This window comes from Choloepus didactylus, chromosome 4, assembly GCF_015220235.1.
Source record: "Choloepus didactylus isolate mChoDid1 chromosome 4, mChoDid1.pri, whole genome shotgun sequence".
Classification (NCBI taxonomy): Eukaryota; Metazoa; Chordata; class Mammalia; order Pilosa; family Megalonychidae; genus Choloepus; species Choloepus didactylus.
Window position 1 is genome coordinate 130,766,976 of NC_051310.1, and position 24,570 is coordinate 130,791,545.

General features: G+C 40.7%; 1 protein-coding gene across 2 annotated transcripts in view; it reads right to left on the reverse strand.

Moving 5' to 3' along the window:
* Positions 1-5,341: 5,341 nt before the first annotated feature.
* SLC27A2 (solute carrier family 27 member 2) overlaps positions 5,342-24,570 on the reverse strand; it is a 68,697-nt gene continuing 49,468 nt past the window's right edge. Inside the window, exons 6-10 of one of the 2 annotated variants that reach the window (XM_037834011.1) lie at positions 19,477-19,567; positions 18,706-18,904; positions 17,203-17,300; positions 6,859-6,989; positions 5,342-5,826 (exon numbers count right to left, since the gene is read on the reverse strand). In XM_037834011.1, coding sequence (XP_037689939.1) covers positions 5,650-5,826; positions 6,859-6,989; positions 17,203-17,300; positions 18,706-18,904; positions 19,477-19,567 — 696 coding nt within the window. In that variant the 3' untranslated portion in view covers positions 5,342-5,649. The remainder of the gene's footprint in view (positions 5,827-6,858; positions 6,990-17,202; positions 17,301-18,705; positions 18,905-19,476; positions 19,568-24,570) is intronic. The other variant, XM_037834012.1, reaches the window with a different exon arrangement.

The window sequence follows — 24,570 nt, forward strand, 5'->3', positions numbered from 1 at the left end:
GCTGGCTTGTCAGAGAAAAGGACCAAGGGTAGTGTACTGACAGGCAGCTTCTGTGCTTCAGCTTATGACATGAAATACAGTGTGGAAATAAATTATGCTTATCCCTGAAACAAAGCATATCCTTGTGTGATTAATTGGCCATTGAAACACTTACTAATTAAGTGCAGGGCATAACCTGGAACCTAACTGCATCTATGTTCTGGATTCTGCTTTCTAGGTCTCTAAAGATTTGGATTTAACTGCAAGAAAATGGGTTTGAGGGAGCCCTTAGTATGAAGAAGTCAGGGAGCTTCTATTTATAAGCATCTATTTTTATGAATTGGGCATTGTGGTTTACAATTTGTAAATGAGGAAACCGAGGCCCCAGGTCACAAAGCTTGTAAGTGGGAACCCAGGTCTCCTTGACTTCGGTGAAGCTCATGCTATTTCCACCATACTGTGCTCTTCAAGGATGTAGTGACAGATGCTCACAGTCCATTGGGACCCTTTCTAGTCCTCCAGGATATTTAAATGTTCCCTCTTTAGGTTAAGAATTGTGCATTTTCCCTGGTTTTGGACCCTGTAGGCAAGTGAAAGTTGTGTTCTCAGGCAGCTTGTCCATGGTTCTTCCCATTTGAGATGTGCCCTTTCTCTGGGAGTGGTTCTGACACTGGATATAATGAAGATTGTACGGCTCATGTTGCTCCTTGTTCTCTACCACTGGTTCCCAAACATGGCTGGACCCTGGATTCACCTGGGGGTCTCTTAAAAATTACTGATGCCTGGCTCCTACTCCCTAGAACTTCTGATTTAATTGGTATGAGGTGCAGCCTGGGCTTTGGGATTCAGGTGATTCTAATGTGGAGAAAATTTGGGAACTACTGCTCTAGAATCTCTTGCTACTCAAAAGGAGGTGTGTGGACCAGAAGCATTGGCATCCCCAGCTGATTCTGGTGTACTTGAAAGCTTGAGAAGCTCTGCTCTAAGCCAGCGTTTTTTCAAACTTTAATGTGCATCACCTGGAGAACTTGTTGAACCACAGATTGCTGGGCCCCAGAGTTTCTGATTCAGTAGGGCTGGGTGGAGCCTGAGAACTTGCATGTCTTAGATGTTCCCAGGTGATGCTGATGCCGCTGGTCCGGGGACCACAATTTGAGAATCGTTGGTCTTCCTGCTAGGGCCAGGTGGGAGCTTAGTAATGCCACTTAGTTCTGTGACTTCAGGTTCTTTCAACTTCACCTGGCCTCAGTTTTCTCTTTTATCTAATAAAGAGGTTTGACTAGATACTCTCCAGGATTGATTTTAGTTTTGCTATAGTAAATCACAATATGTACATGTGTATCTGGTAAATAAATATGTGGTTAATTGATGTGACTTTTCAAGAACACTTGTAGGCTAAAGATAACAAAGTGAAGGAAGCTGCCTTGCTGCTTTATGCTGGCCCTTTCCTGGGGTCTGCACTTTGAGTCACTCTAGATCTAAGATCTGAGCCTCAGTTATAAAAGATAATCCAGCTCTGAAGAACTGAATTACACTAACCAAGCACACAACGTGTAACTCAGAATGCTTTTCCTCTGTGTCTGTTGTTCTCACAGTATGCCCCCCCCCCCCACTACATCCCACATCACCTGGGACTTTGTTAGAAATACAAATTCAAACTCTAATTCCACCTGTGGGGAATAGGACTCAGAACTCTACTTCCAAGTGACTCTCAATGCTCAAGTTTGAGAATCATGCCCTATGTGAACTGGAAGACTCAGATCATCTAGTTTTTTTTTTTAATGCCTATGGAAAAGCTTGCATGGGGAATCAGAAGTTTATCAGGGTTGCTTGATGAACAGACAACAAATAAATCTTGCCTACTATGTGCCAGGAATTGTGCATACAATGATGGGCAAGATGGACACATTCTTACAGAGTCACAGAAGATGACATATGAGCAAAGGGAAATTGATGATCTTAATGGACTATGTCATCAGCTATTACTACAGCATGATGCTCTGTGCACTCTGGAGAGACAGCAGCCCAGCAGACTACACACGTGTCAGCCAGTCAGCCCACCTCCCCCTGGACAGGGCGGGTGTGATGCTGAGTGACACCTTTCTTGTTAGCTGCCTTTTCCTCAGCTCTATGCAGCCTCATCACCAATTTTAATGACAAAATAATTATTGTAGAGAAGTTAAAACACGTGGAGAGGACGATAGCATTTCTTTTAGGGGTCTTCCCAGTCATTACCTGATCTCAAAGACAGAGGCTTGGAAACTCCATCACATGAATGCTGAGGCCCTCCCTTGGTCCTACCAGGCACCCCATAAAGGCTTGAGCAGACATACGAACGAGCAACACATTTAGCAAATCATCTCTTAGGGTGGGTCATTGTGGTTGGTTCTTCTGTCCATTTTTTTTTTTTTTTTAAGTGAAGGGGTGCTTATTGTAAGGATGCCTGGGGCAATTCAGAGACCAAATCATCGGACTAGAAATCCCAGAACAGTGGCCATGGTATGAGGAGGTAGCACGGTGACCCCAGCCTCAGGAGTATGCAGTTCTTCACGCTCCTACTCCTCCAGTCCTGGGACTCAGGCACTTTCTTGTCTCTGCTTCGTTTGTATCCAAATCTCTTTCCATTTTACCAACTTGCTTCATTATCTTTACTGTATGTTCTCTCTTTCAAGTTTCTGCTTCCTCAAATCAGCCTCACATTTCTTCTTCTGTCTTATGACCTCAGTTAAATGCTTAATTATAGAAATAACATACGAGCACACACACAAAAAAAAAAAAGAAAGAAAAAAATCAAATAGAACAGAAGGGTATGGAACAGTGGTTCTCAACCAGGGGTGACTTTGCCCACCAGGGGACACTGGCAATGTCCACAGACATTTTTGTTTGACATAACTGAGGAGGGGATGCTAGTGGGTATAAACCAGGGATGCTGCTAAAAATCCTACGTGTAGGACGGCTCCCCATAACAAAGACAGACCTGGCTTCAAATGTCAATAGTACTGAAGTTGAGAAATACTGGTACAGGGAAAGAAAAAAAAAAAGCCCGGCTCCCCCATTCCCACCTCCAATCATAGTTCATCGAGGCAATTATCAATGGTTTTACGTCTTTTGGTGATTATCATTGTATCGGTCAATAGTTCGTCTGTCCATTTTTATACCGATTCTCATGAGCTTCCATTTCAGGTGTGGGCATTTTTTAATTATACCCCCCACCTCATTATTTTGGTAGCAACCTATCTATGCAACGATTATGTGTTTCCGAACAATGAATTTGAAATCAGACCTTTTGAATGGAGAGCAGCATGTTTTTTAAAATATTCTTTGCACTTTCAAATGAAGAAGCTGATTTGTGCAGCTATTTCTATGGATGCAATTTCTGACCCCTTTAAGAAAGAGAAACCAGTCTTAAAAATTGACCAGCTGTGACAGGTGATGGCTTAATTTTGTTTTCACATGTGGGCATATGCCCACATGGGTGCTTCCAAACCCAGGTATTGAAAATACTATGCTAATACACTTTTACCATGGTGCTTCTTTCCATCACAGTGGAGCTGTGGCCAGAATCAGAGAGGACTCGGGAAGCAGAAGACTGGGGAATTCATCAGGCCAGGAGAGGGAGCTGCGGGGAACTGATGACAGGCTTCTGAGTTTCTAACTGGAGGGCTTAAAATGTGGGTCAAAGGAGGTCAGGGCCTAACAGTTACCTGTCAGCTAATGTTAAGGGTAACAGTTTAAGTGCTAACCTCTCGCCCCAAAAGATGCCTGTGGTAGAGAAGGAATTCACTGCTTTGACCTAACCTTTGCTTAGGAACTGACTCACTTTGACAAGATTCCAAGCAACATAATTGCACAACATGATACTCTCAAAAACAAGTCATGCTATCTCCCATTAACTGGGTCCAAAGTTTTACTGGGAAGTCAATAAGCAAGGGTAGAGATATAGAACTTTGCAAAAATTCGCAAGTGTGCTAACTCACAAGCAAAAATAGTTCTAAATTATTGGGAAAATTCACAAAGATGCAGAAATTTCCAGAGTTTTCCTTAGGCCATCCTCAAGTGCCTTATGTATATTAAGTGCTCAGGAAATGTTTACCGTTGGACATGATGAGTTGGGGCAGGGATTCTGGTCACGAGTTTTCTCAGGAGTCACCTAAAGGAATGGAGTTTTAAAAAAATTTCTAGTACCCTGTTGTAAGTGGGGGTGGTGGTCCCTCTCACCATGTATCATTGAGGATCCATAGATATGTTCACCTGGGGCCTTATGGGGAATAAACTGGGGAAAAATTGGGGCTCCTTGCCCGCTCTTGGTCATCTGAGGATGTCCGCTAGGGAGGAAGACTCCACTACTTCCGGGGAGGTTGGAAGGGGAGCAGTGCTGGGGTGATCTTGGGTCACACTTTGTGGGCATGGACTCAGTGACCACATGCTCCTGAAGTCTACGGCAAGCCCTAGGTAAGGCATGTCAGCTTGAGAGTGCTGTCACCAAGGATCCGCTTCTGGGAAGTCCATTTGCAGCTGATACATGCAGAGGTAAGGGAGTTTATGTAGGGAGGAGATAGCTGAGTGCAAGGAGAAAGAGCCTGTCTGAAAGAGCTCAGGAGAAGTTTTCAAACGCTCCTGTGCCATGCCAAAGGGCCCCAGGCCCTTCAATAGACTACTGCTGGTCAGAGGCTGGTGGTGAAATGAAACCAGCTCAGGTCTGATGAGCATGTGGCACAGCCCTACATTCACGTAGGCCTAGAGGTGCAAACCAGAGATCTGGGACTTATTTGGCCCCCAGATATATTTTGCTTGGCCTGTACAGAATTTTTAATAATTTTAAGACTTCATATTTTAAAAATGGGGAGATTCACATAAATATCTGGATTTCTGTTTTCTGAATAATCAGAAGATCTGGCCCTTCTGACCCATATTCTCACATGACAATAATCAGCCAACTGAAGCTGAGTAGTAGCTGTCCCCAAGTTTGCCACATTCATTTGTGACTTGTTCTCTCATCTATTTTACTTAACGTGAATCCTGAAGATGCTTGAGTTTGCAAGCACTGATGGATGTAGCTCAAAAATATTTACTGAGCACCTTTTATGTGAAGATCTCTGATGCTACAGAGTTAGACTCCTTCCAGGAATACTGATGGCATCATCGCCTGTTGGATAATGCTGTTTGCACACGGTGGCCAGGATGCTTATGAGTGGAGAGAGCTGGCCCCCCTCTATGGTAGCTAGATTTCAATCGGGTTCGCCATTGGTGATTTGCCATTGCAAATTGGAAACCTACAAAATGTTACCTGTGAGGCTGCCAGGCTCTGGAATGGCTGACGCTGTATTTTGAATAAAGTCAGAAAAGAACATGAGAGAGAGTGTTATTTCATATACTGGTGTTCATCTGTTTTTATTATATATTAAACAAAATAATGCCCTCCCTCCAATAAGCTCAGTTTGCAAATACAAACAGTAGGTGCAAATTGAAAAAATAATAATCTAAGTCTTTTAGTTTTGAAAAGTTCAGGGTGTAATTAAAAAAAATCTTCCTTTATTGATATGCATAATTTCCTAAAAAAATTGCACCTCACAATCTTCAATCAAATTAAAGTCAGATTATATCAAGTGGCTGTACTAGGTCCATTCAGTTTCTTTTTGGTAATATTATGAGATGTCTTCCTGGGGATTTTTATAATTTCAGAGTTTTATCACCTAAGGCATTATAAATGTCTTCAGTCATAGGCACATACATTTTTGCTTTGTCATCCAAGAAATACAAGGCATCTTTGATGACTGTGGGGTCAAAGCCCTCCTCCACGAGGGTCACCTTGCGGTGTTTATAAGTTCCAGTGATCTCAATGGTGTCCTGAAAAAATCAAACAATGCACATTGTGACAGTGTTTTGCAAACAGATTAGGGAGCAGGGTGAGCGGCGGGGGTGGGGAGATTGGCAACCCCTTGGCATACCTGACTCATTTGAGAGCTATGGAAGTTTTGTATGACACGGATACAGCCTGTTTTCAGAATCTCCACTAGGGGGCCCTTTGCAGAGGTAATTTTCATTTCCTTAAAGCTGTTGGGCAGTGAGGGGCTGCTAACAGGGAAGTAGATTTCCCAGCAGAGGACAGGCACTTGGTGAGGCTCAATTATTACTGGCATATCCTGATTAATGATGGGGGTGAGGAGAAGTCATCTACCCACAGACAACTCCACTTGTCAGCCTGTTCATCTGTTAGGCAGAAAACTGATTTCTCTAACAGTTCATAGGTGATGATCTGAGGATGTTTCACGTCTCTCTACCATCTAGTTGCAAAGCAAATGTTCGTTCTTTATGAGTATTAACAGAAATAACCCTATAATCTCAAGTCTTCAGATACAGAATCACAGAGCTTAAAAGTCCAAAAGTCACAGTCTTTAACCAGAGGGTTAACTTTTCAGAAAGAGAAAAAAAATCCCGCTAGTGATAATAATTAAGCCTTTGGTAGTTCCAACTGGCTAATGATGCCCAATTAAAAGTCACACCATAGCAAGTTATAGGACTTCAGTGGATTTTTCCATTCCTTAAAGCTGGAAACAAAAATTGGAGGGTCAGAGTGTTTCTTTTTTAAGTGTCTGTCATACCTCATCAAACAAAGACTTAGTGAGTTATTTGCTAATACTGTTGTGGAATGAACTGGCCTGTCATTTTAGGGAGAAAGGGATTAGAATTGGGTTTCTGCTAGGTATACTTTCTTATTATTTCTCCTTCCTTATTGATCCATGACACTCCTTTCTGAGCTTCCCGGAAAGGGAGTGAAAATTTTGCAAATGTGGTCCCCAAGTAGGAGGGGAGTTGGTCCCTAAGAGACAGGGGTCTCCAAGACAGAAAACGACTGAACTTGATAACAAGGGGCTGCACCTGTATTCTTATAAACCGGGGCCTTGCGTAAGTAGGCAGGTAATCAGCAATGTGCCTAAAAAGTTTCTTTCCATCAAATTCATGGTCCTCCTTCAACCTGATTGATGCCATACCAATTCGACCCTCATGACCTACAAATAAAATGAGAAAAATCACATGTTTTGTACTATTTATTTATGACGGTTTGCTAATTCAAGGAACTGTTCACTTGTAACAGTTACTTTTTAAATACAATGTTAAAACTGTAAGCAAGCAGGAAATTGTAAAGTAGCCTTAAAATGTAACCTTCAAAGCTGGAAACAGGCTATAATGGAAGCTCTTATTATCGCAAAGGAGGGATTTGTAAATATAAAGTCTGCACCCAGATATAAATAAAGCCTTTTCATCTATCTCCCTAAACACCTGGAGCCGCCTTTCCCAGGTGTCACCTAGTTCCTGAAGAAAACAGGAAATAACAAATTACTGAAGTTCTCCAAACCTGTTACAAGTTAACTAAAATGATTAACTCCCTTTGTCTCTAATGGGTTTAGCCAATTAAAGAATCACTGGGAAATTGCCCCAAACCTCCCAGATATAGATAAGCCTTTGTCTATCATTCTTGTTGCATGTTAATTAAATGATTACCTCTTTTTGTCTCTGAACCTGGGTATAAAACCCAATTGAAGAACACTTCGGGGAGGAAGATTTGGGAAAGCTTCCCCTGCCTTCCTCCAGTGTAATAAACCCTCTTTTCCTCTTCAGACTGGTTTGGTGTGACTTCTATCGGCTGTGCCAAGCAACGAACCCATATTTGGAAAGTGCCCCTTCTACAAACTAAGACAATGTTATAGCATGGATTTCTTCTGGATGGTTGGAATTTTTCTTTTTTTTTCCTTGATTTTTTTTTAATTGAAATTGTCCACATACCATACAATTATCCGAAGATCCAAAGTGTACAATCACTTGCCCATGGTACCATCATACAGCTGTGCATCCATCACAATTAATTTTTTTTTCAATTTTTAGAACATTTTCATTACTCCAGAAAAGAAATAAAGACACACAAAAAAGGAAACTCAAATCCTCCCATACTCCTAACCCCCCCCCCCTCCATTATTGATTCATAGTTTTGGTATAGTACATTTGTTACTGTTGATGAAAGAATGTTAAACTACTACTAACTGTAGTATATAGTTTGCAATAGGTATATATTTTTTCCTATATGCCCCTCTATTATTAACTTCTAGTTATAGTGTCATACATGTGTTCTAGTTCATGAGAGAGATTTCTAATATTTGTACAGTTAATCACAGACATTGTCCACCACAAGATTCACTGTTCTATACATTCCCATCTTTTAACCTCTGACTTCACATCTGGTGACATATGTGACTCTGAGCTTACTCTTTCCACCACTTTCACACACCATTCAGCACTGTTAGTTATACTCACAACATGCTACCATCACCTCTGTCCATTTCCAAATGTTTAAGTTCACCCTAGTTGAATATTCTGCTCATAATAAGCAATCGCTCCCCATTCTTTAGCCTCGTTCTGTATCCTGGTTACTTATATTTCATGTCTATGAGTTTACATTTTATTATTAGTTCATATCAGTGAGACCCTGCAATATTTGTCCTTATGTATCTGTCTTATTTCACTCAATATAGTGCCCTCAAGGTTTCTTCATCAACCTCTTTTTTTAAGACAATTTTGTTCACACACCATACATTCTGTCCTAAGCAAACAATTGATGGTTCCCTGCACAGTCACATATTTATGTATTCAGCACCATCGCCACTATCTATATAAGGACATCTCCATTTCTTCCACAAAGAAAGATGAAGAGTCAAAGACGGTAGAGAGACGAGAAAAAGGAAAAAAGTAAGAAAAAACAAAACAAAACAAAACATGACAGCTAGGAGGCCACAAAAGGAAAGACAGCATTAAACTAAAGTAGAATAAAGAGTCAGAGAACATCACCAATGCCAAGAGTCCCACACCCTTCCCCTATGTCCCCTCATATGCATTTAGCTTTGGTATATTGCCTATGTTATATTAAAGGAAGCATAATACAATGTTTCTGTTAACTATAGTCTCCAGTTTGCATTGATTGTATTTTTCCCCCCAAACCCACCCCGTTTTTAACACCTTGCTAGGTTGACATTCATTTATTCTACCTCATGTAAAAACATATTTGTACCTTTTATCACAATTGTTGAGCACCCTAGGTTTCACTGAGTTATACAGTCCCAGTCGTTATCTTTCCTCTTTCCTTCTTGTGTCCCACATGCTCCTAACCTTCCTCTTTCAATCATACTCACAGTCATCTTTGTTCAGTGTACTTACATTGCTGTGCTACTATCTCCCAAAATTGTGTTCCAAACCTCTCACTCCTGTCTTTTCCTTTCTGTCTGCAGTGCTTCCTTTAGTGTTTCCTGTAGAGCAGGTATCTTGTTCACAAATGCTGTCATTGTCAGAATATTTTAAACTCTCCCTCGTATCTGAAGGACATTTTTGCCAGATATAGGATTCTTGGTTGGTGGTTTCCTCTTTCAATATCTTAAATATATTGCCCCACTTCCTTCTTGCCTTGATTATTTCTATTGAGAAATCCACATATAGTCTTATCAAGTTTCTTTGTATGTGATGAATGGCCTTTCTCTTGCTGCTTTCAGGATTTTCTCTTTATCTTTGATGTTTGATAATCTGATTATTAAGTGTCTTGGCATAGGCCTACTCAGATCTATTCTGTTTGGGGTACACTGTACTTCTTGTATCTGTAATTTTATGTCTTTCATAAGAGATGGGAAATTATCATTGATTATTTACCCTATTATTGCTTCTGCCCCCTTTTCCCTTCTCTTCTCCTTTTGGGACACCCATGACATGAACATTCCTGCATTTCATTTTGTCCTTAAATCCCAGAGACATTGCTCATATTTTTCCATTCTTTTCTCTATTTGTTCTTTTGTGTGTAGGCTTTCAGGTGTCTTGTTCTATAGTTCCTGAGTGTTTTCTTCTGCTTCATGAGATCTGCTGTTGTATGTCTCCATTGTGTGTTTCATCTCTTGTGTTGTGCCTTTCATTTTCACAGATTCTGTCAGTTGTTTTTTCGAACTTTCGATTTCTACCTTACGTACACCCAGTGTTTTCACTATATGCTTCATCTCTTTTGCCATATCTTCTCTCAACTTTTTGAATTGATTGAGCATTAATTGTTTAAATTCCTGTATCTCAGTTGAAGTGTAAGTCTGTTCTTTTGTCTGGGCCATAACTTCATTTTTCTTGGTGTAGGTTGTAGTTTTCTGTTGTCTAGGCATCTGGTTTCCTTGGTTATCCCAATCAGGTTTTCCCACACCAGAGCAGGCTCTGGTCTTGGAAGGAGGCAACAGTATCAGGTCTCCCTGAGGGTGTGTCTTAGAAGGTTGATACACCCTGTGAGGCCTCAAGTCACTGTGCTTTTCTGCTCAGCAGGTGGCACTTGTCAGCCTGTCACTCCTGACTGGTATAAGGAGGTGTGGCCTGTGGCTGTTTTCCCCTAGGCTCTGGGGTCTGGTTCTGAGTGGAAGGTAGGTAGTAGAGCTCGGCACTGCCTCTTTCCTCTTAGGGAAGATACACACCCTAGGGAGAGGTCATTTGCATTTGAATAGTCTTTGACTCGGCTATCTCCTCCTTTGTCTGGGTCTAAGCACTAGGAATTGAAAATGGCTGAGGCTTTTTCCATTGAGCTGAAAAAGGGACAGAAAGCCCCTCTTCAGGGTCAGTCTGAGGCCCCCCCTTAGTTTCACCTATTGGCCAGAGATAGCACCTGGTCTTCTGGGCTCCCCCTCCCTCCCAGAGAGGTCCTCCAGCTCTCCAAGGTCAGTCATCACCAAAAGCCTCTGTCTGCTTTTTGGGGATTTGTAACTTTTATTGAGCAGTCCACTTTTGTTAATTAAAACCCCAGTTGGAGCTCAGCTGAGCTATATTTGCTTGCTCAGAGAGTGCTGCTCTCTAGCACTGCAAGGCTTTGCAGTTCAGGTCATGGGGGGAGGGGGAGCCTGACTTGGATCTGCAGTTTTTACTTAAAGATTTTATGCTGCGATCTCGGACATTCCTCCCAATTGAGGTTGGTGTATGATGAGTGGACAGTCATGTTTGTCCCCCCCACAGTTATTCTGGATTATTTACTAGTTTTTACTGGTTATTAGTTGTTCCAGGGGACTGACTAGCTTCCACTCCTCTCTATACTGCCATCTTCTGATCTGGACGGTTGGAATTTTTATTTAAAAATTTATTTCACGTTTTTATTTCAGATTTTTATATTGAAGTTACTCTAAAATGAATATAATAGTAGCTATACATTGATTGAATCTTTATTATGTGTCAGGTCTTCCACTAAGTTTGTTTTATGGATTATCTTATTTAAACCTCACTACAATCCTATGAAGAGGTACAAACATCATCTCCCCTTTACAGATGAAAGAAACTGAGGCTTAAAGACATTAAGAGACTTGTTCAAGTTAAGTCACACACTGAATACTAGAGGCAGTCTTTGTTGCTCAGATGTGGCCCTCTCTCTCTGGCTAAGCCAACTTGAAAGGTGAAATCACTGCCTTCCCCCCTACGTGGGATCAGACACCCAGGGGAGTGAATCTCCCTGGCAACGTGGAATATGACTCCCGGGGAGGAATGTAGACCCGGCATCGTGGGACGGAGAACATCTTCTTGACCAAAAGGGGGATGTGAAAGGAAATGAAATAAGCTTCAGTGGCAGAGAGATTCCAAAACGAGCCGAGAGATCACTCTGGTGGGCACTCTTACGCACACTTTAGACAACCCTTTTTAGGTTCTAAAGAATTGGGGTAGCTGGTGGTGGATACCTGGAACTATCAAACTACAACCCAGAACCCATGAATCTCGAAGACAGTTGTATAAAAATGTAGCTTATGAGGGGTGACAATGGGATTGGGAAAGCCATAAGGACCAAACTCCACTTTGTCTAGTTTATGGATGGATGTGTAGAAAAGTAGGGGAAGGAAACAAACAGACAAAGGTACCCAGTGTTCTTTTTTACTTCGATTGCTCTTTTTCACTCTAATTATTATTCTTGCTATTTTTGTGTGTGTGCTAATGAAGGTATCAGGGATTGATTTAGGTGATGAATGTACAACTATGTAATGGTACTGTAAACAATTGAAAGTACGATTTGTTTTGTATGTCTGCGTGGTATGTGAATATATCTCAATAAAATGATGATTAAAAAAAAAAAATACTAGAGGCAGGATCAGAAACTGAATCCAGGCAGGCTGGCTCCAGATCCTGGACCTGTAACCATCATCCTTCTTCTTAAGAGCCTAGGTGAAAACATCTGGAGTGGGAACAGGTCAGTTTGGTGGCCAAGGGAAGTTCTTTTTGACTCCAGTGAATATCCTTGCTCCACGGTCATGCATCACTGTGCTCAGGTTGTTCTTTAGGTTGCAAGGTCAGGTCTGCTGCTCCTCCAGGCACAAACACCACCTTTGAGACTTACTTATTTAATCAAGGTTCCTAATGGCTTTGCCTCCCTGCATTTCAGAGAAGCTGAGGGACAGGAGGGTGAAGGCGAGGTACAAGGTGAGTGGCTCTGTGCCCTCACATTAAGGCCCATTAGTCCCGAGAGGCTGGGCTCTCCACAGAGGAAGCAGAGCATAATAACATTTCTCTCTTCCCTGTCAGGTACGGCTGGAAGTGGAGAGGCATTTAGAACAATTACCATTGTTTTCTTGGGAGGACAGTGGTAATTAGGTATTAATATATCTTCTACCTGATCCAACAGACCCAGCGGGAGTCCAGCTCCACTTCCCTCAACTACTTAGCTGTAATCAGAGCCTGGGAAGGAGCCGGCCCTTGTCACCTGGGCCCCAGCTTCAGAAACCTCTCCCATGGTGATTGTGTGTTTACCTACCACTCTGCGGTAGGCAGAAAACAAAAGGAAAAATTTTTAAAATAAAAAATTATCAGGCGGGGGTAGGGCACCAGACCCTCTTTCTCTAGGGTCCCTGGTAGCTGTCCCAAAGGCTCCTGTCTCAGGAATCTCAAATGTCTCCATAAGCTCCTTTTAGAATTAAGGCAGGGACTGATGCAACAGAAATCCTCAGTGTCGACTGGCTCCCTGCTCCTGGGTCTGGCAGTGGCAATGCCCGACAGACAGGTAAATGAACCTGCTGGGTCTCAGTCTTTTCCTCCACCTTCCCGAGATTGGTTTGGGGCTAGCTCAGCTCCAGGGGAAAGATACCAGTCTACAGTAGTTCTGAGCTAGGTCTAAAGATCAGCTCCTGCCAGGGCTTCTCTAGAACTGCACTGTCCAATATGGTAGTCACTTGTCACATGTGGCTATTAAAATTAAAATGAATTATAGTTAAATCAAATTTAAATTTAAATTCCGCAGTTGCACTTCCCACATTTCGAGTGCTCAATAGTCACACATGGCTATAGGCTATCATGTGGGACACTGTAGATAAAGAGTAGTTTTGTCATAGCAGAAAGTTCTGTCGAGAATAGAAAGTTGTAAATAGTTGGGCAGTTCTGGTGATAGCTAAAAAAATCATCTCCTTTCTAGGCCCAAACCTAGAATTTCTCTCCAGTTCCAAAGTGGAGATCTGTAAGGCTGCTGCTGAGACCTCTCAGGAGGGGGCTCACCCGAGGTGGATGGGAGCCTCACGCTAGGCAGACCTGCTGCGTTTCTGCACTGGATGGGGCTGGCTGCTGTGGATGGCCGGCCAGGGGGCAAGTGTGGCATTGAGAATCACGGAATCTGAAAGTTGGGAGGTTCTTTACAGTTCACCTTTATCTCTCACCCCTGCAAAAATTCTCAAAGCATCCCCATAGACATCCAGCCCCTCTTTATGGACCACAGCTCATGGGACACTCCATACCTCAGGAGACAGCCCATTCTATTGTTGGGCCCTTTTAGTTATGGGAAAATTCCCAGGCTAAATTTTGCTCACTGGTCATTTCAACCCATGAGTTTTAGCTCTGATCTCTGGTGCAACACAGAACACTCTTGCTCCTTATACTACTTCATTGTCTTCCAATCATTTGAAAACCACTAGCCTCCTCTTCTAGGCTCTATACTGGTGGCTCCCAAGCCTTGCTGGTCATCAGAATCACTTGGGAATTAAAAAAAAGACATGCAGAAAAATAATCCAAGTGATTATCAACAGATGAAGAAACAAAATAAGCAAAAATGCATACAATGGAATATTATCCAGGCATAAAAAGAAATGATGCTTTAATACATGCTACAAGAAGGATGAACCTTGGAAACATGCTAAGTGAATAAGCCAGACACAAAAGAAAAAATATCGTATGATTCCATTTATATGAAACATCTAGAATCTGCAATTCATAGAGACATAATATAGATTAGATGTTACCAGAGGATGAGAAGAAGGGGGAATGGGGAGTTATTGCTTAATGGGTACAGAATTTCTGCTTGGAGTGATGAAAAATTTTGGAAATAGATAGTGGTGATAGTTGCACAGCACTGTGAATGTAATTAATGACACTGAACTGTACACTTAAAATTGGTTTTTAAAATGGCAGTTTTTATGTTATTTCACCACAATAAAAAAAAATCATACATACACACACACACCCTCACAAAGATATGTGGATTCTGAGTCCTAAACCCCAGAGATCCATTAGATCTGGGCTTTAAACGTTTCCCAGATGATGCTAACAATTGGCCAGATTTTCAGATCTGGGCTTCAGTGCTTCTGAGATGTTAGTGTTTTCTAAGACTCACTGGGATAGCTTGTTAAAATGTAGCTTCCTGGGCCCCACCCCACAGATTCTGATTCAGTAAGGTCTGGAGTGGGCCTCAGAAACTGCACTTTTAACAAGTTCCTGGGTAGAGCTACCAGTCTGTGGACTCCACTTGGAGGAACACTGGGCCAAGTTCTTCCATTCCATTTTTTTAAAAAATTTTATTGTGGTAACATATATACATTCCCATTTAAACCACTTTCATGTATACAATTCAGTATTCATGATAATATGAAAATTGCATTCATAATATTGTGCCACCATCACCATCATCCACTGAAACTTTTCCATTACCCCAAATAGAATCTCATTAAACAATAACTCCCAACTCCCCCCTCCTCCAACCCCAGCCTTTGGCAACATGTAATCTTTCTGTCTCTCAGTATTTTCTTATTCTGGATAATTCATGTATGTGAAATCATACAATATTTGTCCTTTTGTGTCTGGCTTATTTCACTCGACATAATGCTTTCAAGGTTCATCCACATTGCATGTATCACAGTACTTCATTCCTTTTTTTTGGCTGAATAATATTCTATTGTTTATACATATATCACATTTTGCTTATCCATTCATCAGTTGATGGACACTTGGGTTGCTTCCATCTTTTTGCCTATTGTGAACAATACTACTATAAGTATTGGTGCATAAATATCTGTTTGAGTCCCTGCTTTTAATTCTTTTAGATAAATACCAAGAAGTGGGATTTCTGGGTCATATGGTAATTCTGTGGTTAACTTTCTGAGGAACTGCCAAAATGTTTTTCTGCAGTGAAAAATGCAGAAGAGTTCCTATTTCTCTTCATCCTTGCCAACAATTATTTTCTGTTTTCTTTTTTTTTATTAATAGCCATTCTAGTGGGTGTGAAAGTGGTATTCCATTTCATTTTTCCAGATCCTGGCTCACCTTCACATATATGCTCTTTCGTGTTGTTACCCTTTTAAAATTCAGCTTTTAGAAGTGCACCTGACTTTCCAGGTAGGGTCCGTGAGGGCCAAGAACCATGGCGTGGGCACATGTGCTAGTTCAGCCGAAGGTCCAGTGCATTCTCCTCGGGTCACACTCCGAGACCCAACATGTGGCTACGCCTTCCATTGTGTCATTGACACAGAGTTGGAGAGGAACAGGTAAGAGAAACTCACATGTATTCTTTTAAAAATAGGACAGCACAAGATCATGTGAAACTGTCACAGCTCAGGGAAAAGGAAATTTTGGATTTCCACTTTTAATACAGGTAAGAATCCTGAAAACTGTGGGACAGAATAATGTATTTGGACAGTGATTTGGAGGTTTAACAATAAAAACAGATTTATTTTCAAATATATATTTCATAAACATCTTTAGTATTTAATGTAATTGAAATGAATCAGTTTTCTTGACAATCTTAATTGCAGGGCAGGTATGATCCCTACTTTTAGCAATTTGCCTGAAGTCAAACAGCCAGTGCTAGAGCCTGCACTCAAACCCAGATCATGGCATGCCTGTCTGTGGCAGAAGCAGAGGTGGGGAGGCCTTGGTGACAGCATGCTGTGTGATGATTTTGAAACTTGGTGTGGGGGTCTGGGGTCAGGGACCCGCTTTAAAAGAAGAGTCTGGACAAAATCAGCTCCTTCCCAGTTTTAACCTCAGCAACTGCACTTGCTCTTATTTGGAGAGTCCAAGATACCATTTCCCAGTTACCAAGTGTGCTGGTTTGTATACATTATGTCCCCCAGAAAAAACTATATTCTTTAATGCAATCTTGTGGGGGCAGACGTATTAGTGTTGATTAGTTTGGACTCCTTTGATTGAGTGTTTCCATGGAGATGTAACTCAATCAACTGTGAGTGAAACAGTTGATTGGATAATTTCTATGGAGATGCTGCCCCACCCATTCAGGGTGGATGTTAATTGGATCACTGGAGTTGGATAAAGGAGTTCATAGACAGGAGGACCTCAGATCAACTGAGAGTGACATTTTGAAGAGGAGCTGCAGCAAGGAGAGCACAAAATGCCCCAAGAGCAACATTTTGGAGAATGCCATTTTGAAACACAATCTGGGAGCAAGCACATGCCAGCCCACGTGCCTTCCAGGCTAACAGAAGTTTTCCGGACACCAATGGCTGTCCTTCAGTGAAGGTACCCTATTGTTGATGCCTTGTTTTGGATACTTAATTGCCTTAAGACTGTAACTCTGTAACCAAATAAACCCCTTTATAAAAGTCAATCCATTTCTGGTACTTTGCTTAACGGCAGCATTAGCAAACTGGAACACCAAGTGTGACATATCTATTCTTGAGGCATGTCAAATGCAGCATGGGATCTTGCAACTCAGAGAGCCTTAGCTAGCCTAAAGCCCAAGAACAACTGGGGAGCTGATCCACAGAGGAGGGCTGGGTTCAGGTGTAATGACTTGGTTTTCATAATGGAACATAAACCAGATATAAGCTCCTTACTCCCTGGTGGCTGAAAGAGATGCCTTATTCTCCAGCTGGCAGGAGAAAGAAATGACAAACTCTGCCCTGAGGTTACACTGTGTTTGGTTACTGTATTGATTTAGGCATAGACTTAGATTTATAAGATCTTTGTGTATACCTGGCACAGGCACTCCATAGACATTCACTTCTTGGACAAAGTCAACCAGACCTATTATATCAGCAACTTCAGTGGTAGCCACGTTTTCCCCTTTCCACCTGGAAAAAAAGGCAATAGTCAGCGGAAGTCATTGGTTTGTGGCCCTGGTTGCATTGACAGGGAATCAGGTGTTTCCTTCAGAACTCTGAGGGATGGCTGGTCTCACTTCCCCATCTCAGTCCCTCAAACTCCCTAATTTAGTCATGGAAGAGGCATCATTGCTTGGAGAATAAAAGGCAATAGCATAGACGTAGGTAATAAAATGTGGAATTTCAATGTTGCTAACTTCAAGTTGCTATCTAATTCAACTAGTGAACTTCTAGTTAATAAAATGTTATGCTTGTATTTCTGGGTTTCGTGGCAATGAGAAACCCTTTAATTAGAAAGAAAAAAATCATGCTTTAATTATAGGGAGAAGGTAATGTTAACACTCAATCGGGTGCCATTTTTTCATTCGATAGAGAGATAATGTCGTTTTACATTAAAAAAATTATTTAGATCTCCTGGAAGTATCAAGGCATCTAGAAGTATCTAGACAGAAGGTGGCATAAAATAATGATATGGAAGTTGAGTTGTGGAATATTATAAATGAAAGGAGCCATGAAGATTATTGGGACACTTATTTCATAGATGAGAGAACTGAAGTGAGAAAGGTTACCTACATTGTCAAAACAGCTGATTAGAGGCAGAGGGGAGCCGGGGAGCCTGGGAGGTTGTTTCTTCTGTCAGACAACTTCCATTCCTTCCAATCTTTCCTTCCATTCCCTCCTTCCCTTCTCTTTCCTCCCTCCCTCCCTCTCTTTGTCAACAATAATTATGAGTGTCAGACACTGTGCTAAGTGATGGGGGTGGGTGGGTGGCAAAAGACATAGGGCTTGCCTTCAGGGAGTTTACACAGGAAGAAAGTCTGGACTGTGCTGCTGTTGGGAACTAATTTCATGGTCTGTTACAATGATTCTCAGACTTCACTGTGCTGACCTGAGGCTCTGTGGGAAACCACCTGCTAGGAGACAAGAGAATAAGAGGGAGATGAGCAGCTGGGTTTCTGAACACCTCACTTCCTCTTCAACCAGATCAGAGTCACATTAATTTGCATTCCGTTTTATCTGAAAAATGCCCCATGACTGGACACAGTGTGAAAATCCCTGGCTAGCCAAAGAATAACCAGTAAGAAAGGAAGAAAAATGAGAGGAATTGGATGGACGAAGCTTTTCAGGCTCCAAAAATCAGATTCCTGTCTTATTCTCATCTGGTGTTGCTGAACCAAGAAGAAATGCACCTTACTGCAGCACTACACTTCATGTATTTCCCCTATTCTCTGGGAATACAGGAGGGTGAACTGACATGTCAAAGAGAGAGAAGGATATGAAGCACCATTAACCTAAATGGAATGCGATTCCAATGTCTGGCAACTCAAACTGAGCATGAATTTAATTTTAGCTCACAAATTTCAGAGAAACTAACCGGAATGTATCTCCAACTCTGTCGTGGAAGTAGATGAAATTGTCGTGGTCAATCATTAAAAGATCTCCACTGTTGAAATAGAGGTCTCCCTTTTTAAAGACGTCTCTCAGTTTTTTCTTTTCTGTCTGAGTCTTTTGTCCAGCATAGCCACTAAATGGTGTAAGTTGTGTGATTCTACAAACGAGGAGCCCCACTTCACCTAAGGCAGAAGAAAATATAGTATTTTATGCGCTACTAGTAAGCAAATTTTGTTATCAATCTTCTTTTAAAATTGGTGCTATACAACCCACTGGCTATAAGCTGGCTGCAGGAAGTGTCATTTTCCCATGCATATATACATATACCTTGTATTTGCATATATATCACACACTTATATACACAGTGCATTATTCTGTATGGCCTAACATTTGTAATTCTTTTAATGCTAATCTTTTACTGAATAACAATTTACACAGACAAATGAACAGCAGTTTAAGCATAAAAGACAACCTAAAGCTAACTGCAATTTTGCAACCCTCATTACAGATCCCTTCTCACAAAATGCTTACCTCATAAGCCAGAGGCTGCGAAGCTAAGTTTAAAACTGTAGTTCTGTAAAATGTAGTGGTGAATTGGCACTTTTTGGCATTTTTGTAACCATTTTTGAGAGCTTAAATAAAGCTCTGATAAATTTTTCCATGTATTCATTTTAGCAATAATATGTTAGACTTTAAAAGTCACTTGGCTAAGGTAAGAAAAGGAATAGGTTAATTTAACAAAAGTCCACTGTACCTTTGGAAACTTTGATGCAATATCCGTTTCCATCTCGAACGGGTTCATCTTTCTCCACATCGTATTTAATCAGCTCATAACTTACTACTTTCTAGAAAAATTGAAATATATCATTTTGAGTAAAATTCTTTCACATTTCCCCCTTTTATTGTGATATATATATATACACACACACATACAGTAAAGTAGATAATGTGCATACATCTTATGTACAGCTTGATGAATTTTTAAATATGTATACGTCCATGTAACTACCGCCTAGGTCGAGATATAAAACATTTCATCACCCCAAAATGTTTCCTCCTGCCCCTTTCCTGTCAATACCCACTCCCCTCATGAGGTTAACCACTATTCTGACTTCTATCACCATCAATTAGTCTTAAACTTATCTAAGTGAAATAAATGAACTCCTTTGTGTCTGCTTCTTTCATTCAACATAATGCAGTGATATTCACCCATCTATGTTGATGAGTATATCAAGAGCTTGTTAATTCTCATTGTTGTGCAGTTTTCCCTAGTATGAATATACCACAATTTATTTAACTATCCTCCTGTTGTTAATTGGCATTTGGATAGTTTCTAGTTTTGGAATATTTAAAAGTAAAGCTGCTATGAACATTCTCATTTATGTTTTTGGGACATACCACAAACAGGTTTTTAAAATCTTATATAACCTTATACCAATATGCCACTGTTAGATATTTTGCATTTCCAGAGATATTTCTTAAATATATTAAGGTTCAATGGTATAATTATTTCATTCCCATGACTACAGAATTATTAAAACTCTATTATACTTATTGTATACTATAATTCCATGGCATAAGAATTGAAATTTATGTAACTCAGTAATAGCAATGAATATATTATTTTCTCTACTGACAAAAATGCAAATATGACAGTAATTGGATTTTACTATTACCTATGATTACTGTGCCCATTTCAAATTTATATGCAAGTCTATGTGGTACGTTAACTAATCATATGCTTTTAATAGTAGTGAGTAGCCTCATTAAAGAACAAGTAGCATTGATGGTCAACTAATACAGATTTGTTTATTTGCAAGAATGTCAAAATTTCTGGGTAGCAACTAATGCTTCTTTACACATCAATTGTAGGGGCATCTTCTTTCCTTTAAAAAAAAAAAGTTTTATTTAATGTAGAAAAACTGACCATAAAACATGGCAATCAATGTGTGAGGAAGCAAAGAACTAGTAATATAGAACACCAGCCTCTAAAGTCATCAGGTTTTGTTTATTACAAAAGTTTCTTTGTAAGCCATTTTTTTGAGGTTCAGAGGTGGAAACATCGATAGCTTACACCATGCCTCAATTTTACCTGCTGTTAAATCAGTTGGAAATTTAAAAATTCTCTGAATGCTTAGAGAAAGGCCTCAGCTTTTTGTCCTCCCTTTTTGTGAAGTGCAGGTAGCCTGGGTTCCCAAGGTTTGGACTAATACAGGTTAGACTGGGACTTGCTAGAAAAGACTGACCCTCTCAGCACAGTTCCAGTGGGGAACAGGAAATTCTCAGCTTGCAGCAGCACTGCCCTATGGAATTTTCTAAGATGACAGAAATGTCCCAGATCTGCACTGCTCAATATGGTAATCACATGTTACCACTGATCACTTGAAATGTGGCTATTAGCACTGGAGAATTGAATTTCAAATTTAATGTACATAATTTAAGTAGCCACGTGCAGCTAATGGCTATCATATGGGATGGCACAGGTCTGGAGGGCAGTGGAGAAACTTGTGTGGTATGGGTTTGGCTGTCATTGTCAGAGACAATGGACTCAGGGATACCTTGAAATGAGGTCAGCATATAAGGAATGTAGCACTAATAATCATTGCAGCTAATGGCTATTATCTTACAGGCATTGGGCTGTTAGCCTCTAAGGGCTCTTTATAAGTTATTTAATTTAATCCTTTCAACAACTCTTTTCCTTTGGGTTTTGGCCAGGGAATTGGCTCTATATTTTCTCTTTTTATCTCTGTTTTACAGATGATGAAACTGAGGCTTAGGGAACATGAGTGACTTGCCCACTCAGCTGGTATGTGGCAGAGCTGGGAGTTGAACTCCAGAGTCAGAGTTCTTTACTCTGCTGGCCAGTCCACAGGGATGCAGATTACCCTGGGAGCTCTGGCGTGGCTGTTGCATGGCCAGGCAGGCTGGGCTGCCCTCAGGCATAGTGACAGCTGTAAGTGCTCGAGCCAATGGATGCTCAGAATTCTCAGAACATTCTTGGAATTTTGAAGAATAGTTGGTCATCTGGAAGGTTGATTGCTTCACCATGAAAAAGGCGAACGGCTTGTCCATAGATCCCAGGTAATAAAATGACCGAGCTGGCTTAAAAATAAGAATTACCATCTTGCTAGAATTATTAGGCAAATACAGATGTCACCAGATCATGGAATTGGGATGGAGCCAGTTCTCCCGAAAGGCTAAGACAGTGGATCTAAACCCTGGCTGCACAGCTTTTAAAAAACATTGATAACTGGACTTCTGGTAGACCAAGATGGCAGGTGTAAGACATTCCAGGGTACTGTGTACTCATAGAATATTTGAACAACTAGCAGAAACTGATAGAGCCACCTTCTTCAAAACTCCAGTGTCGTAGTGATTGGGCGAGTGCTGAATCAAGAAAAAGAAGTTGTAAAAACAGTAGGAAAAGCTCCTGACACCTTTGCTGCCCCCTCATTCTCCCTTTCCCCAGCATGGTGTAGAGTCACCCTGCATTCCCTTTGTGGGTCCCTGGCCCTGGTCCAGAGGGAGCAGAGTAACCCCTATGTGCACACTCTGATGCCTGTAAGGCAGTGCCAATCTATCCAGTAGAAGACTGAAAAGCTGAACCAGGAAACTTGTCTTGGTGGTGCCCTCTCAGAATTTGTCCTGAAGGTAGAGAAGCAGCTTGCAGACAGCTAAACCAGTGCAAGGAACAATTAAGTCAAAGTGTCATGGTATAAAGGACTACCTGCATTAAGGTATACAATAGAGCACCAAGGAGGGGATGAAAATCTATTGCAAAGGTAGTAGAGTGGGCATTCAAACTCCTGTAAACTCTCAGTGAGTTAACTGCTAAGGCCACAGAGCAAGCACAAGCCCAGGAAAGGAAGCAGACTCTGTGGTTCCATGCAGGCTCAGGTAAAACAGAGAGGACCCTGCAGTTTGCATTCACCTCTGGGTATACCTTCTTGATAGGAGGGCTAATCTCTGAAGGAAACCACCAGCCAAAGCAGAGCCAGTATGCAAAGACTGTGAAAGGTGCTTTTTGCTTTGGTTTCTTTGTTTTTATTAGCTCCAGCACTCAAGGAAATCTCTGTCATATCATTAGCTGGATACAAACTTAAGAAACATACACCTCAGAGGCTAAATCCCAGAGTTAACACTTCAAATATTAAAATTTACAGTGTGCACAGTGTGCAAGAAAAGATTATAAGACAAAGAAACATGAAGGATGGCCCATCCAAAGGAACAAGAGAGAAATCCAAAAAACATCAACAAAGAAGACCAGACTTTTGACATGCTATTCTGCTCAAACTTCCAAAAATCAAAGAGAAGGGAACACTCCCTAACTCATTCTATGAGACCAACATCACTTTAATAACAAAGCCAAATAAAGATACCAAAAGAAAATAAAATTAAAGACCAATATTCCTTATAAATATAGAGGCAAAAATCCTCAACAAAATACTAGCAAACTGAATCCAACAGCACATTAAAAGAATTATACACCATGATCAAATGGGATTTATCCCTGGTATGCAAAGGTGGTTCAACATAAGAAAATCAATTAATGTAAAATAGTATATTAACAGAATGAAGGGAAAAAACCACATGATCATCTCAATTGATGCAGAAAAGCCATCTGACAAAATCCAGCACCTCTTCTTGATAAAAACATTTAGAAAACTAGGAATAGAAGGAAACTTCCTCAACATGATAAAAGGCATATATGAAAAACCCACAGCTAACATCCTACTTAATGATGAAATTCTGAAAGCTTTCCTTCTAAGCTCAGGAACAAGACAAGGATGCCCACGGTCTCCACTGTTATTCAATATTGTGCTGGAAGTTCCAGCCAGAGCAATTAGGCAAGAAAAAGAAATAAAAGGCATCCAAATTGGAAAGAAATAAAACTTTCCCTATTTGAAGATGACATGATCCTATATATAGAAAGTCCTGAAAAATCTACATCAAAGCTACCAGGGCTAATTAATGAATGCAGCAAAGTGGCAGCATACAAGATCAACACCCCCAAATCAGTAGTGTTTCTACACACTACTAATGAACAATCTGAAGAGGAAATCAAGAAAAAAATTCCATTTACAATGGTAACTGAAAGAATCAAATATTTAGGAATAAATCTAAACAAGGATATAAAGGACTTGTACACGGAAAACTTCAAAACATTGCTAAAAGAAATCAAAGAAGACCTAAATAAATGGAAGGTCATTCCATCTTGATGGATTGGAAGACTAAATATTGTTAAGATGCAATTCTACCCAACATGATTTATAGATTCAATGCAATCCAGATCAAAATTCCAACAGCCTTCTTGGCAGTAATGTAAGGGTAAGGGGCCTATTTAAATAGCCAAAGCCATCTTGAAAAAGAAGAACAAAGTTGGAGGACACATACTTCCTGATCTTAAAACTTATTACAAAGCCACTGTAATCAAAACAGCAAGTACTGGCATAAGGACAGACATAGACTAATGGAATCAAATCATGAGTTCAGAAATCAACCCTCACAATTACAGCCAACTGATTTTTTTTAATTAAATTCAGTTTTATTGAAATACATTCACACACCATACAATCATCCATGATATACAATCCACTGTCCACAGTATGATAACATAGTTACGCGTTCATCACCATAATCTATCTCTGAACATTTTCCTTACATCAGAAAGAACCAGAACAAGACTAAAAAATAAAAGTGAAAAAAGAACACCCAAATCATCCCCCCATCCCATCCTATTTGTCCTTTAGTTTTTATCCCCATTTTTTCTACTCATCTATACACTAGATAAAGGGGGTGTGATCCACAAGGTCTTCACAATCACACTGTCACCCCTTGTAATCTACAT